We start from the raw sequence: 15,044 nt of genomic DNA, 5'->3' as shown, positions 1-15,044 counted from the left end.
GCATGGCCAACACTGTCAGTGAAATGAAAAGAGGAGGGCGAAGGCCAACACTCTCAGTGAAATGAAAAGAGGAGGGCGAAAGGCCAACAGTCTCAGTCAAATGGAAAGAGGGGGGCAAAGGGCATGGCCAACACTCTCAGTGAAATGAAAAGAGGAGGGCGAAGGCCAACACTCTCAGTGACATGAAAAGAGGAGGGCGAAGGCCAACAGTCTCAGTCAAATGAAAAGAGGAGGGCGAAGGGATGGCCAACACTCTCAGTCAAATGGAAAGAGGAGGGCGAAGGCCAACAGTCTCAGTCAAATGAAAAGAGGAGGGAAAAGGCCAACAGTCTCAGTCAAATGAAAAGAGGAGGGCGAAGGCCAACAGTCTCAGTCAAATGGAAAGAGGAGGGAAAAGGGCATGGCCAACAGTCTCAGTCAAATGAAAAGAGGAGGGCAAAGGGCATGGACAACAGTCTCAGTCAAATGGAAAGAGGAGGGTGAAGGTCAACAGTCTCAGTCAAATGAAAAGAGGAGGGCAAAGGCCAACAGTCTCAGTCAAATGAAAAGAGGAGGGCGAAGGGCATGGACAACAGTCTCAGTCAAATGAAAAGAGGAGGGCAAAGGGCATGGCCAAGAGTCTCAGTCAAATGAAAAGAGGAGGGCGAAGGCCAACAGTCTCGGTCAAATGAAAAGAGGAGGGCAAAGGGCATGGACAACAGTCTCAGTCAAATGGAAAGAGGAGAGCAAAGGGCATGGTCAACAGTCTCAGTCAAATGAAAAGAAGAGGGCGAAGGGCATGGCCAACACTCTCAGTCAAATGAAAAGAGGAGGGCGAAGGGCATGGCCAACACTCTCAGTCAAATGAAAAGAGGAGGGCGAAGGGCATGGCAAAGAGTCTCAGTCAAATGAAAAGAGGAGGGCGAAGGGCATTGACAACACTCTCAGTGAAATGAAAAGAGGAGGGCGAAGGCCAACACTCTCAGTGAAATGAAAAGAGGAGGGCGAAAGGCCAACAGTCTCTGTCAAATGGAAAGAGGGGGGAAAAGGGCATGGCCAACACTCTCAGTGAAATGAAAAGAGGAGGGCGAAGGCCAACACTCTCAGTGACATGAAAAGAGGAGGGCGAAGGCCAACAGTCTCAGTCAAATGAAAAGAGGAGGGCGAAGGGATGGCCAACACTCTCAGTCAAATGGAAAGAGGAGGGCGAAGGCCAACAGTCTCAGTCAAATGAAAAGAGGAGGGAAAAGGCCAACAGTCTCAGTCAAATGAAAAGAGGAGGGCGAAGGCCAACAGTCTCAGTCAAATGGAAAGAGGAGGGCAAAGGGCATGGCCAACAGTCTCAGTCAAATGAAAAGAGGAGGGCAAAGGGCATGGACAACAGTCTCAGTCAAATGGAAAGAGGAGGGCGAAGGCCAACAGTCTCAGTCAAATGAAAAGAGGAGGGCAAAGGCCAACAGTCTCAGTCAAATGAAAAGAGGAGGACGAAGGGCATCGCCAACAGTCTCAGTCAAATTAAAAGAGGAGGGCGAAGGACAACAGTCTCGGTCAAATGAAAAGAGGAGGGCAAAGGGCATGGACAACAGTCTCAGTCAAATGGAAAGAGGAGGGCAAAGGGCATGGACAACAGTCTCAGTAAAATTAAAAGAGGAGGGTGAAGGGCATGGCCAACACTCTCAGTGAAATGAAAAGAGGAGGGCGAAAGGCCAACAGTTTCAGTCAAATGGAACAAGGAGGGCGTAGGGCATGGACAACAGTCTCAGTCAAATGGAAACAGGAGGGCAAAGGGCATGGACAACATTCTCAGTCAAATGAAAAGAGGAGGGCAAAGGGCATGGCCAACAGTCTCAGTCAAATGAAAAGAGGAGGGCAAAGGCCAACAGTCTCAGTCAAATGAAAAGAGGAGGGTGAAGGGCATGGCCAACAGTCTCAGTCAAATGAAAAGAGGAGGGCGAAGGGCAACAGTCTCAGTCAAATGAAAAGAGGAGGGCAAAGGCCAACAGTCTCAGTCAAATGAAAAGAGGAGGGCGAAGGGCATGGCCAACACTCTCAGTGAAATGAAAAGAGGAGGGCGAAGGGCATGGACAACAGTCTCAGTCAAATGAAAAGAGGAGGGCGAAGGGCATGGCCAACAGTCTCAGTCAAATGGAAAGAGGAGGGCAAAGGCCAACAGTTTCAGTCAAATGGAAAGAGGAGGGCGAAGGGCATTGACAACACTCTCAGTGAAATGAAAAGAGGAGGGCGAAAGGCCAACAGTCTCAGTCAAATGGAAAGAGGGGGGCAAAGGGCATGGCCAACACTCTCAGTGAAATGAAAAGAGGAGGGCGAAGGCCAACACTCTCAGTGACATGAAAAGACGAGGGCGAAGGCCAACAGTCTCAGTCAAATGAAAAGAGGAGGGCGAAGGGATGGCCAACACTCTCAGTCAAATGGAAAGAGGAGGGCGAAGGCCAACAGTCTCAGTCAAATGAAAAGAGTAGGGAAAAGGCCAACAGTCTCAGTCAAATGGAAAGAGGAGGGCGAAGGCCAACAGTCTCAGTCAAATGAAAAGAGGAGGGAAAGGGCCAACAGTCTCAGTCAAATGAAAAGAGGAGGGCGAAGGGCATGGACAACAGTCTCAGTAAAATGAAAAGAGGATGGCAAAGGGCATGGTCAACAGTCTCAGTCAAATGAAAAGAAGAGGGCGAAGGGCATGGCCAACACTCTCAGTCAAATGAAAAGAGGAGGGCGAAGGGCATGGCCAACAGTCTCAGTCAAATGAAAAGAGGAGGGCGAAGGGCATTGACAACACTCTCAGTGAAATGAAAAGAGGAGGGCGAAAGGCATGGCCAAGAGTCTCAGTCAAATGAAAAGAGGAGGGCGAAGGCCAACAGTCTCGGTCAAATGAAAAGAGGAGGGCAAAGGGCATGGACAACAGTCTCAGTCAAATGGAAAGAGGAGGGCAAAGGGCATGGTCAACAGTCTCAGTCAAATGAAAAGAAGAGGGCGAAGGGCATGGCCAACACTCTCAGTCAAATGAAAAGAGGAGGGCGAAGGGCATGGCCAACACTCTCAGTCAAATGAAAAGAGGAGGGCGAAGGGCATGGCAAAGAGTCTCAGTCAAATGAAAAGAGGAGGGCGAAGGGCATTGACAACACTCTCAGTGAAATGAAAAGAGGAGGGCGAAGGCCAACACTCTCAGTGAAATGAAAAGAGGAGGGCGAAAGGCCAACAGTCTCTGTCAAATGGAAAGAGGGGGGAAAAGGGCATGGCCAACACTCTCAGTGAAATGAAAAGAGGAGGGCGAAGGCCAACACTCTCAGTGACATGAAAAGAGGAGGGTGAAGGCCAACAGTCTCAGTCAAATGAAAAGAGGAGGGCGAAGGGATGGCCAACACTCTCAGTCAAATGGAAAGAGGAGGGCGAAGGCCAACAGTCTCAGTCAAATGAAAAGAGGAGGGAAAAGGCCAACAGTCTCAGTCAAATGAAAAGAGGAGGGCGAAGGCCAACAGTCTCAGTCAAATGGAAAGAGGAGGGCAAAGGGCATGGCCAACAGTCTCAGTCAAATGAAAAGAGGAGGGCAAAGGGCATGGACAACAGTCTCAGTCAAATGGAAAGAGGAGGGCGAAGGCCAACAGTCTCAGTCAAATGAAAAGAGGAGGGCAAAGGCCAACAGTCTCAGTCAAATGAAAAGAGGAGGGCGAAGGGCATCGCCAACAGTCTCAGTCAAATTAAAAGAGGAGGGCGAAGGACAACAGTCTCGGTCAAATGAAAAGAGCAGGGCAAAGGGCATGGACAACAGTCTCAGTCAAATGGAAAGAGGAGGGCAAAGGGCATGGACAACAGTCTCAGTAAAATTAAAAGAGGAGGGCGAAGGGCATGGCCAACACTCTCAGTGAAATGAAAAGAGGAGGGCGAAAGGCCAACAGTTTCAGTCAAATGGAACGAGGAGGGCGTAGGGCATGGACAACAGTCTCAGTCAAATGGAAACAGGAGGGCAAAGGGCATGGACAACATTCTCAGTCAAATGAAAAGAGGAGGGCAAAGGGCATGGCCAACAGTCTCAGTCAAATGAAAAGAGGAGGGCAAAGGCCAACAGTCTCAGTCAAATGAAAAGAGGAGGGTGAAGGGCATGGCCAACAGTCTCAGTCAAATGAAAAGAGGAGGGCGAAGGGCAACAGTCTCAGTCAAATGAAAAGAGGAGGGCAAAGGCCAACAGTCTCAGTCAAATGAAAAGAGGAGGGCGAAGGGCATGGCCAACACTCTCAGTGAAATGAAAAGAGGAGGGCGAAGGGCATGGACAACAGTCTCAGTCAAATGAAAAGAGGAGGGCGAAGGGCATGGCCAACAGTCTCAGTCAAATGGAAAGAGGAGGGCAAAGGCCAACAGTTTCAGTCAAATGGAAAAAGGAGGGCGAAGGGCATTGACAACACTCTCAGTGAAATGAAAAGAGGAGGGCGAAAGGCCAACAGTCTCAGTCAAATGGAAAGAGGGGGGCAAAGGGCATGGCCAACACTCTCAGTGAAATGAAAAGAGGAGGGCGAAGGCCAACACTCTCAGTGACATGAAAAGACGAGGGCGAAGGCCAACAGTCTCAGTCAAATGAAAAGAGGAGGGCGAAGGGATGGCCAACACTCTCAGTCAAATGGAAAGAGGAGGGCGAAGGCCAACAGTCTCAGTCAAATGAAAAGAGTAGGGGAAAGGCCAACAGTCTCAGTCAAATGGAAAGAGGAGGGCGAAGGCCAACAGTCTCAGTCAAATGAAAAGAGGAGGGAAAGGGCCAACAGTCTCAGTCAAATGAAATGAGGAGGGCAAAGGCCAACAGTCTCAGTCAAATGAAAAGAGGAGGGCGAAGGGCATGGACAACAGTCTCAGTAAAATGAAAAGAGGATGGCAAAGGGCATGGTCAACAGTCTCAGTCAAATGAAAAGAAGAGGTAGAAGGGCATGGCCAACACTCTCAGTCAAATGAGGCTGGCCGGTGGGTGAGAGAGGTCCAGACTGCTCTGCTACAGAGGCTGGCCAGTGGGTGAGGGAGGTTCAGACTGCTCTGCTACAGAGGCTGGCCGGTGGGTGAGAGAGGTCCAGACTGCTCTGCTACAGAGGCTGGCCGGTGGGCGAGAGAGGTTCAGACTGCTCTGCCACAGAGGCTGGCCGGTGGGTGAGAGAGGTCCAGACTGCTCTGCTACAGAGGCTGGCCGGTGGGCGAGAGAGGTTCAGACTGCTCTGCCACAGAGGCTGGCCGGTGGGTGAGAGAGGTCCAGACTGGGCTCTGCTACAGAGGCTGGCCGGTGGGTGAGAGAGATCCAAACTGCTCTGCCACAGAGGCTGGCCGGTGGGTGAGAGAGGTCCAGACTGGGCTCTGCTACAGAGGCTGGCCGGTGGGTGAGAGAGATTCAGACTGCTCTGCTACGGAGGCTGGCCGGTGGGTGAGAGAGATCCGGACTGGGCTCTGCTACAGAGGCTTGCCGGTGGGTGAGAGAGATCCAGACTGGGCTCTGCTACAGAGGCTTGCCGGTGGGTGAGAGGGATCCCAGATAGAGGAGCACTTGAGTTAGGGAGAAAGAATGGGCACATTCCAACCCTGCTCAATCAGTTTGGCTATGACCCGTACAGTACACCACGTCCTGTTGTTCTCCTAGAGTTTGTTATCCATCCTTCTACCTTTCATCTTCACGTCTTCTCTTCCTCCTGGTCTCTAAACTCACTTTATTTTCTTCAACATGACGAGGGGGGCCGTGTGGAGGGCCGTGTGGAGCATGGCCTATTGTCAGCTGGGTTGTAAACCTGATTCCTAGCCCCCCTGGCCCCCCAGACCCCTGGCTCCCTGACCCCACTCTCCCCTGCTGCTGGGACTGTGGCTATATGCCGATGGGGATCCCTCTGGTCTGCAATGGACTAGCTCTGGGAACCCCAAGCCCTGGCTTAGGATCATCTTTCTCTACTCTAATCATTTTAAAAGCGAATATGGCCCTGAACCAGCGGGTACACAGCACTTCTGACCCACCCAAGCATAATAGGAGTCAATCGGATTAGGAAAACAACCATTAAAAGCTGAAAGGTCAGATTTGGCTCCAGCCATACTATCTGAACAGTGAGGACTTTATAAATAGGCATAAGGCTGTAACCTTGCTGTATATCTGCGGACTGTGGTTTTCCATGGCTATCTGAAGAGTAAAGAAAGACCAAGAGTGGAGAGCGGAAAATGAAAGATGAATGGTGGTGCTTAGAGGTGCTGAGATGGTTTTACGATCCTCCAGGGTTAGTCTTATGGGGCTTGGCTTTCGGACAAGATTCCCTGGCAGGTGGGGATATGGGGTGGGGGTGTCTATTCCCAATTGTTATGAGAATGCCTGCCCATTTAAAGATGAAAACGCTATTATTTTCCTTGTCCATTTCAGGTCCACACATTTTATATGAGTGATTATGTGGAGTTCTGAAAGGAGAACAATTATTTTACGCTGGTTGGAGATTGGTAGGGATGTGTAAACTGTGGGCTTTGAAGGGGATCCCTCCATCTCTGAGTCTGTGAGAGTGCCTACATTGATTCTGTGCTTGTGTGACCTTATGGTGAAACGGGAGCCTGCCAAAGACACACAAGGCTACACGCCAGAGGGAACTCCATCCTCTTTATTTTCTAACAACGTTCCACTGTGACTCCTTCATCTCAGCTGGCCCTTCCTTGCAGCCAAGGGGAGTATAAGAATGTAGAAGATTTTGACAAAACATTTCAGATAACAGCAACATAGTGATGGTCCATACCCACATAATACTGTATGTTCCACCTGCAGTGGTGGATTCCACGGCTCATCTGAGTGAAGTCATGGAGGGACTGAGGACCCAATAGCAGATGGCTCAGCCACAGTAAGTGGGCTGTAATGATAATAACACATGCACAGTTGTCAAGCAGCAAATGTACATTGTGATAACTAGTGTTTGTAAGCAGATGGCCAGGCTATTCCATCGTCTCTATCACTGTTCAGCTATTGATTTACAGTCGAAGCACAACTTGTCCATCTTGTGTCAGTTTTGAACAGACATCCCAGACATCATTTTAACTTGTGACAGTGAATTAGTGTGTTGTAACGATCGGAGTGTCGGACAGGGGAGTGTCCATTGGCATGGGGAAGTGTCTTGATGCATGACCAGTGAGTCTACAAGCTGTCATCATCTCCTCCCTGCTCCATGGGCTTGGAGCCCCCCAGTCTAGAGCCAGCTTCCCTGCTCCATGGGCTTGGAGCCCCCAGTCTAGGGCCAGCCTCCTCCCTGCTCCATGGGCTTGGAGCCCCCCAGTCTAGGGCCAGCCTCCTCCCTGATCCATGGGCTTGGAGCCCCCCAGTCTAGGGCCAGCCTCCTCCCTGATCCATGGGGTTGGAGCCCTCCATTCTAGGGACAGCCTCCTCCCTGCTCAATGGGCTTGGAGCCCCCCAGTCTAGGGCCAGCCTCCTCCCTGATCCATGGGCTTGGAGCCCCCCAGTCTAGGGCCAGCCTCCTCCCTGATCCATGGGGTTGGAGCCCTCCATTCTAGGGACAACCTCCTCCCTGATCCATGGGCTTGGAGCCCCCCAGTCTAGGGCCAGCCTCCTCCCTGATCCATGGGCTTGGAGCCCCCCAGTCTAGGGCCAGCCTCCTCCCTGATCCATGGGGTTGGAGCCCTCCATTCTAGGGACAGCCTCCTCCCTGATCCATGGGCTTGGAGCCCCCAGTCTAGGGCCAGCCTCCTGAGCCCATGTCACTCCTCTAGAATAGTGACCTCCCTAGGGACACTGTTAAGCAGTTCTCTAGTCTTTAGCTCCGTTGGTATGGAGCATGCATGGAGCTTGTAACGTCAGGATAGTGGGATCCATTCCTGGGATCACCCGTATGTAGAAATGTTAGGCATCCATGACTGTAAGTTTCTTTGGATAGAAAGTCTGACAAATGTCATATATAATTAGCATTAATAAGCCCACTCTCGCTCCAGAAGGGAGAGGAGAACCGTTCTGACAAGGCACCTCTACAGGACTTACCTGAGAAGTTACGAGTCGCCAACATGGTGGTGAGAATGGCACCCTGATAAGAAGAGATAGATCGTTACATAAGAAATAAAAAAACAAAAGGATTAATTAAAAAGTACATTTTATTATGCCACAGTGTTCTTGGCAACCAAGCTTGGCTGGAATATATTTTCAACAGCTTGATTAGCTTGCTTACATATAATATCAACAGTTTGGATTGCTGCTTACTGTCAAGGGAATAACCTCGAGTACTGTCACAGTTGCTATGTCTTACCAGCACCAAATAAAAATGTTTGCGTTGGCAAAACTTAATTTAAAAAGAATTTGGTATTACTGCATGAACAATGTCACACTGCCGTTGAGTGTGTAGATCAGACCTGTGCAGAACATAGTTGTATTTTGTAATTTATTTGTATTTTGTATTTTATTTTGTAGTTTATTTGTTATAGTCCCTCTTTTCTTGTTTCCCAGTTTTGACCGTTCCTGCCTGCTCTGACCCTGAGCCTCCCTCCAGTCCTGTACCTTAGCTTCTACTCTGGATTACCAACCTCTGCCTGACCTGACCCTGAGCCTGCCTGCTGTTCCGGAACCTTACACCTTCTCTGGATTACCAACCTCTGCCTGACCTGACCCCGAGCCTGCCTGCTGTTCCGGAACCTTACACCTTCTCTGGATTACCAACCTCTGCCTGACCTGACCCTGAGCTTGCCTGCTGTTCCGGAACCTTCTCTGGGTCATTGAGCTCTGCCTGCTGTTCCGGAACCTTCTCTGGGTCATTGAGCTCTGCCTGCTTTGACCTGTCATTTTCCTGCCCCTGTTTAAATAATTCACTTTTGTTTCTTCAACACAGTCTGCACCTGGATCATACCTTAAAAGGTGATAGTACGAACTGGCCATGACTGACCTAGCAGTCTTGGACCAGCTCTGCAATGCCACCTCCTCCCAAGGAGCAACCATTGGTAGGCAAGAGGAGTTGCTTTGCGGTCCGATGGAAGGGTTCCAGGCCGTGGCCGAACGTCAAGTCCTAGCATTGGATACAATGTGGGAGATATTCCGTGAGCTGTCTAATAAGCAGCCTACCACGACGGTAACCTCCCAGCCACTCAGTAGCTGGTAGCAGCACCATCACCTTGGTTTCCCGGGAACCTCGCTTACCTCCCCCGGAGCGTTTTGATGGAGAGTCGGGCACCTGTCTGGCATTTCTCACTCAGTGTTCCCTCGTCATGGAGCTGCAGCCGTCCTCCTTCCCCTCGGACCACTCTAAGACAGTGTACCTCATCACGCTGATGTCTGGGAGGACCCTCGCCTGGGTTACAGCCATTTGGGAACAACATTTGGCCATAGGCTTCAGTCTGGAGGGACATTTTTTTGAGTCTCCGGTGTCCGGGAGAGGGGCTTCATGGAAGTTACTCCAGCTTCGGCAGGACTCCCTCAGTGTGGCAGACTATGCGGTGGATTTTCGCATGCTAGCAGCAGAGCGTGCCTGGAACCCAGAAGCACTGTTCGACACGTTCCTGCATGGATTATCGGAGGAAGTAAAGGACGAGCTTGCAGCCCGGAAACTACCGACAGATCTTGACTCAATCGTCGCCTTAACCATCTAGATCGATGGATGGCTCCGGGAACGTAGGAGGAAGAAGAGGTCTGATTGCAGTCCCAATTGCTCACTCAAGATCCCACCTGGCATCTAATGAACTCTGAAGGTCCCGAGAGAATCAAAGTTTACTCGAGTTCCTCCAAGAGCCTCTAAAGACTTCCGATTTACCTCTTCCCGAGCCGATGCAGCTTGGCAGGGCTAGGCTGTCTCTAACCGAAGGCGTACGCAGACTTAACACCCAGAGTTGTCTGTATTGCGGTACTGCCGGTCATTATGTGTCTACCTATCCCTTCAAGATGCCTAGGTCAATGGTAGGAATGAGTACTCTGGTGGGTCTTAAGGACAATTTTGCCCTTCTCCCTACTCGCCCCCCTCTCCATGCCACCCCCTGTGGGGCGACCAGTCCAAGTCTCTACAGAAACTCATCGACTCGGGGGGCGATATGAGTCTTATGGACATTACCCTGGCATCTGAGCTGGGCATCCCCACTCAACCCCTCTTCATTTCCATGGATGTTAGAGTGCTGGAAGGGTGCTCTATAGGCGAGTCACCCACCATACCACCCCCATCAACATACGAGTGTCGGGGAACCACAGCAAGACAATCCAATTCCTGCTAATTGAGTCTCCTCAGGTTCCCATGGTATTGGGATTCTCTTGGCTCCATCCCTCTATTGACAGGTCTACTGGTTTCATCGTGGGCTGGAGCCCATTCTGCCACACTCATTGCCTGAAGTCAGCTCTGCCTGCCCCGGGATGTCTTCCTGGGGGCTTGGAAATTGCCCCAGACCTCTCCGCCTGCCCCGCGGTGTACCAGGACCTCCGGGAGGGGTTCGGTAAGTCCCGGGCCACTTCGCTTCCGCAGCACTGACCGGTATCCAAGAAGATCAAGCCAGATGCGCTGGCACGCCGTTATAGCCCTGCGGCCACACCCCTTGAAGCCGAGACATTTCCCCCCCACTACAAGATCATTAGCCCCTCTGTTGTTCGTCCTCTGTTGCCCCGTACCCTCTGTATACTTCCTACCTGTCCTGTGTCTAGAATTAAAACCATGTCTCACAGCCCTTTGTCTACTTTTTCCAGGGACACCCCTCTCCCCCATCTCATCGACAGCCAACCGGCATACAGGGTGAGACGTCTCCTGAAGGTTCGACCTCGGGGCAGGACATTCCAGTACCTGGTTGATTGGGAGGGTTATGACCCGGAGGAGAGGTGCTTGGTCTCTGCTAGGGACATCCTGGACCCAGGCCTCATCTCTGAGTTCCAATGCCTGTCTGTGCCATCTCTAAGTTTCTGTCTGTCTGGGCCAGTTTGCTTTGTTCTCCCAGCATTTTACCTTGCTCCTGTCTTTGCTATAGTCCCTGTTTTCTAGTTTCCCGGTTTTGACCTTTCCTGCCAGCACTGACCCTGAGCCTGCCTGCCGTCCTGTACCCTTGCCTCTACTCTGGATTACTGACCTCTGCCTGACCTGACCCTGAGCCTGCCTGCCATCCTGTACCATTGCCTCTACTCTGGATTACTGACCTCTGCCTGACCTGACCCTGAGCCCACCTGCTGTTCCCGTGCATTACACCCTCTCTGGATCATTGACCCCTGCCTGCCTTGACCTATTGTTTGCCTGCCTTGACCTGTTGTTTGCCTGCCACTTTAAAGAATACACTTTTGTTTCTTCAACATTGTCTGCACCTGGGTCATACCTTAAAACATGATCATTCTATACTATCCATTGCATCTTAGCCGCTCTGTCTCTGCTCATCCATATATTTTATATTTATATATTCTCATTCCATTCCTTTACTAGATTGTGTGTATTAGGTTTTGTTGCGGAATTTGTTAGATATTTGTTAGATATTGGGATTTGTTGTAGAATTGTTAGATATTACCTAGAATTGTTAGATACTGCGGATCCAGAAACATAAGCATTTCGCTGCACTCGTAATAATATCTGCTCACCATGTGTATGTGACCAATAAAGTTGTATTTGATTTGATTCAGGGGAATGGACATTTACAGAATGTTCAGATGTACATTTATTGTGTAGATCAAATATGACTGTCAGATAGATTGGAATAGTATAGGAGATTGTGTGTGCTCTATTAATTATATTTCTATCTTCAACATGCAGTTCCAGATACAGCCCTGCCATTTGCTGAAGCAATCCAATCCAATAGTCACTTCCTGAGAAATCTTAGTTGCTTTATACAATCTGTATTCAAATAGTTTTAAAAAGTAGTCACTTTCTAAGATCTGTATCGTTTTCAAAAGTAATACTTTTTTGGGATTTGTATTCAAATAGTTTTAAAAAGTAGTCCATTTTTGGGATCTGTATCCAGATGGTTCCAAAGTCACTATTTGTCACTATTTGTTCCTCCCTAAAAGGGGTCATATAAAAGTTCAAACACAAACGCTGTAGTTACATAATGAAATGAATGAGAGTTTTCACGTCACACAAATGAAACAGAGAGATGTCCTCTCATCTTTAACCGTGCATGGACATGTTTAATGAAAGACATTTTGCCTTGATACTTCACATTTCCAACGTCACTCAAACTCCCATCACTAGTGACCCAGAAAATGTGATATTGTTTTCCTTGCCCCAGAAGTTTACTATACCTTGAGTTTCCTTCTAGCGTTGAACTTTTTCAGGCACTCCACCGTCTCCTGTCTGTGCATGCAGGAGGCCACAGTGGAGCGATGCTGTAGAGAGAGAGAGAGAGAGAGAGAGAGAGAGAGAGAGAGAGAGAGAGAGAGAGAGAGAGAGAGAGGGAGAAAGAGAGAGAGAGAGAGAGAGAGGAGAGAGAGAGAGAGAGAGAGAGAGAGAGAGAGAGAGAGAGAGAGAGAGAGAGAGAGAGAGAGAGAGAGAGAGAGAGAGAGAGAGAGAGAGAGAGAGAGAGAGAGAGAGAGAGAGAGAGAGAGAGAGAGAGAGAGAGAGAAGGATAAAATAAAGACATGTCAGGTTAGACACCGGGCCGGATCTTACTGGACAAGGTGATCATTGTGAGAATGCTCTGAACTTACTGAGATCCAGGGATGTTTGAGAACCTCCGAGGCTGTGATGCGCTTGGCAGGGTTGATGGTCAACATCTTGTTGATGAGATCCTTGGCCTCTGGAGTAACAGTGTCCCACTCTGGCGAGGGGAACTACAGGACACGAGGAGGTATTTGGTATTAACATACAATTATAAACTGGGTGGTTCGAGCCCTGAATGCTGATTGGCTGATAGCTGTGGCATATCAGACCGTATACCACGGGTATGGCAAACATTTATTTTTACTGCTCTAATTACATTGGTAACCAGTTTATAATAGCAATAAGGCACCTCAGGGGTGCCTCAGCTGTGGAATAAGGGCCATGTACCACACCCTCTCGGGCCTTATTACTTAAATAAATCGTGGGAATTCAAACTAGTGATGATCTTCAAATGAGTGAAAATAATCCTAAAGGTACATTTTCCAAACAATATATGAGGGTAAACATTCTGTAGGCTGGGGGTAGGAATGTGAAAGGACCGAGTAGAGAAATATGAAAGAACAGAGTAGAAAAATTTGAAAGGAATGTCACGCCCTGATCTGTTTCACATGTCTTTGTGCTTGTCTCCACCCCCCTCCAGGTGTTGCCCATCTTCCCCATTATCCCCTGTGTATTTATACCTGTGTTCTCTGTTTGTCTGTTGCCAGTTAGTTTTGTTCGTAGAACCTACCAGCGTTTTGTTTCCCTGCTCCCGTTTGTTTCTTGCTCCTGTTTAGTTTCCCAGTTCTGACTGTTCTGCCTGACCCTGACCCTGACCCTGACCCTGACCCTGACCCTGACCCTGACCCTGACCCTGACCCTGACCCTGCCCCTGCCCCTGACCCTGACCCTGACCCTGACCCTGACCCTGACCCTGACCCTGACCCTGACCCTGACCCTGCCTGCTGTCCTCTACCTTTACACCCTCTCTGGATTATTGACCCCTACCTGCCTTGACCTGTCATTTGCCTGCCCCTGTTTAAGGAATAAACTATTGTTTCTTCAACACTGTCTGCATCTGGGTCATACTTTAAAACGTGATAAGGAGTACAGAGTACAGAAATATTAAAGAACAGAGTACAGAGATATTAAAGAACAGAGTACAGAGATATTAAAGAACAGAGTACAGAGATATTAAAGGACAGAGTACAGAGATATTAAAGGTCAGAGTACAGAGATATTAAAGAACAGAGTACAGAGATATTAAAGGTCAGAGTACAGAAATATTAAAGGTCAGAGTACAGAGATATTAAAGAACAGAGTACAGAGATATTAAAGAACAGAGTACAGAGATATTAAAGAACAGAGTACAGAGATATTAAAGAACAGAGTACAGAGATATTAAAGGACAGGGTACAGAGATATTAAAGGACAGAGTACAGAGATATTAAAGGTCAGAGTACAGAGATATTAAAGGACAGAGTACAGAGATATTAAAGGTCAGAGTACAGAGATATTAAAGAACAGAGTACAGAGATATTAAAGAACAGAGTACAGAGATATTAAAGAACAGAGTACAGAGATATTAAAGGTCAGAGTACAGAGATATTAAAGGACAGAGTACAGAGATATTAAAGAACAGAGTACAGAGATATTAAAGGACAGAGTACAGAGATATTAAAGAACAGAGTACAGAGATATTAAATAACAGAGTACAGAGATATTAAAGGTCAGAGTACAGAGATATTAAAGGTCAGAGTACAGAGATATTAAAGGACAGAGTACAGAGATATTAAAGGACAGAGTACAGAGATATTAAAGGACAGAGTACAGAGATATTAAAGGATAGAGTACAGAGATATTAGAGATCAGAGTACAGAGATATTAAAGGACAGAGTACAGAGATATTAAAGGACAGAGTACAGAGATATTAAAGGACAGAGTACAGAGATATTAAAGGTCAGAGTACAGAGATATTAAAGGACAGAGTACAGAGATATTAAAGAACAGAGTACAGAGATATTAAAGAACAGAGTACAGAGATATTAAAGGTCAGAGTACAGAGATATTAAAGGACAGAGTACAGAGATATTAAAGGTCAGAGTCATGGGCTGCTATGACTGCAATTGAAGAAGAAAAAGTAGAAGATGTGTTTTCCTCCCAGCAGAAAGAATCCATTATCAGGCACTGAATTCAGGATGATTAATCTCTTTGGAAACTGGTGTGTTACACAATCCTGAAGAGACACTGTGCTTTTCCCCCAGCAGCCGTGGCTAGTGATGGAATGGAGGGGTATTGTTACAGTAAGAACAGGAGCTAGGATAGATGTGACTCTTCACCCCTACCTACATGTACAAATGACCTCAACTGGTATATAGCCTCGTTATTGTTATTTTATTGTGTTACTTTTTAATTATTTTTTAGATTTGTTTATTTGGTAAATATTTTCTTAACTCTTTCTTTAACTGCACTGTTGATTGTAAGTAAGCATTTCACGGTAAGATCTACACATGTTGTATTCGGCGCATGTGACAAATAAAGTTT

At 48.2% G+C, this 15,044-nt stretch overlaps 1 protein-coding gene across 6 annotated transcripts in view; it reads right to left on the bottom strand.

Annotated features, from left to right (window-relative positions):
• camk2a (calcium/calmodulin-dependent protein kinase II alpha) overlaps window positions 1-15,044 on the bottom strand; it is a 111,726-nt gene that overhangs the window by 24,286 nt on the left and 72,396 nt on the right. For all 6 annotated transcript variants that reach the window (XM_046316751.1, XM_046316753.1, XM_046316752.1 and 3 more), the window contains exons 10-12: window positions 12,569-12,691; window positions 12,164-12,247; window positions 7,967-8,009 (exon numbers count right to left, since the gene is read on the bottom strand). In XM_046316751.1, coding sequence (XP_046172707.1) covers window positions 7,967-8,009; window positions 12,164-12,247; window positions 12,569-12,691 — 250 coding nt within the window. The remainder of the gene's footprint in view (window positions 1-7,966; window positions 8,010-12,163; window positions 12,248-12,568; window positions 12,692-15,044) is intronic.

This window comes from Oncorhynchus gorbuscha, linkage group LG20 (assembly GCF_021184085.1).
Source record: "Oncorhynchus gorbuscha isolate QuinsamMale2020 ecotype Even-year linkage group LG20, OgorEven_v1.0, whole genome shotgun sequence".
NCBI lineage: Eukaryota > Metazoa > Chordata > Actinopteri > Salmoniformes > Salmonidae > Oncorhynchus > Oncorhynchus gorbuscha.
This window is presented reverse-complemented; position numbering and strand designations above follow the sequence as displayed.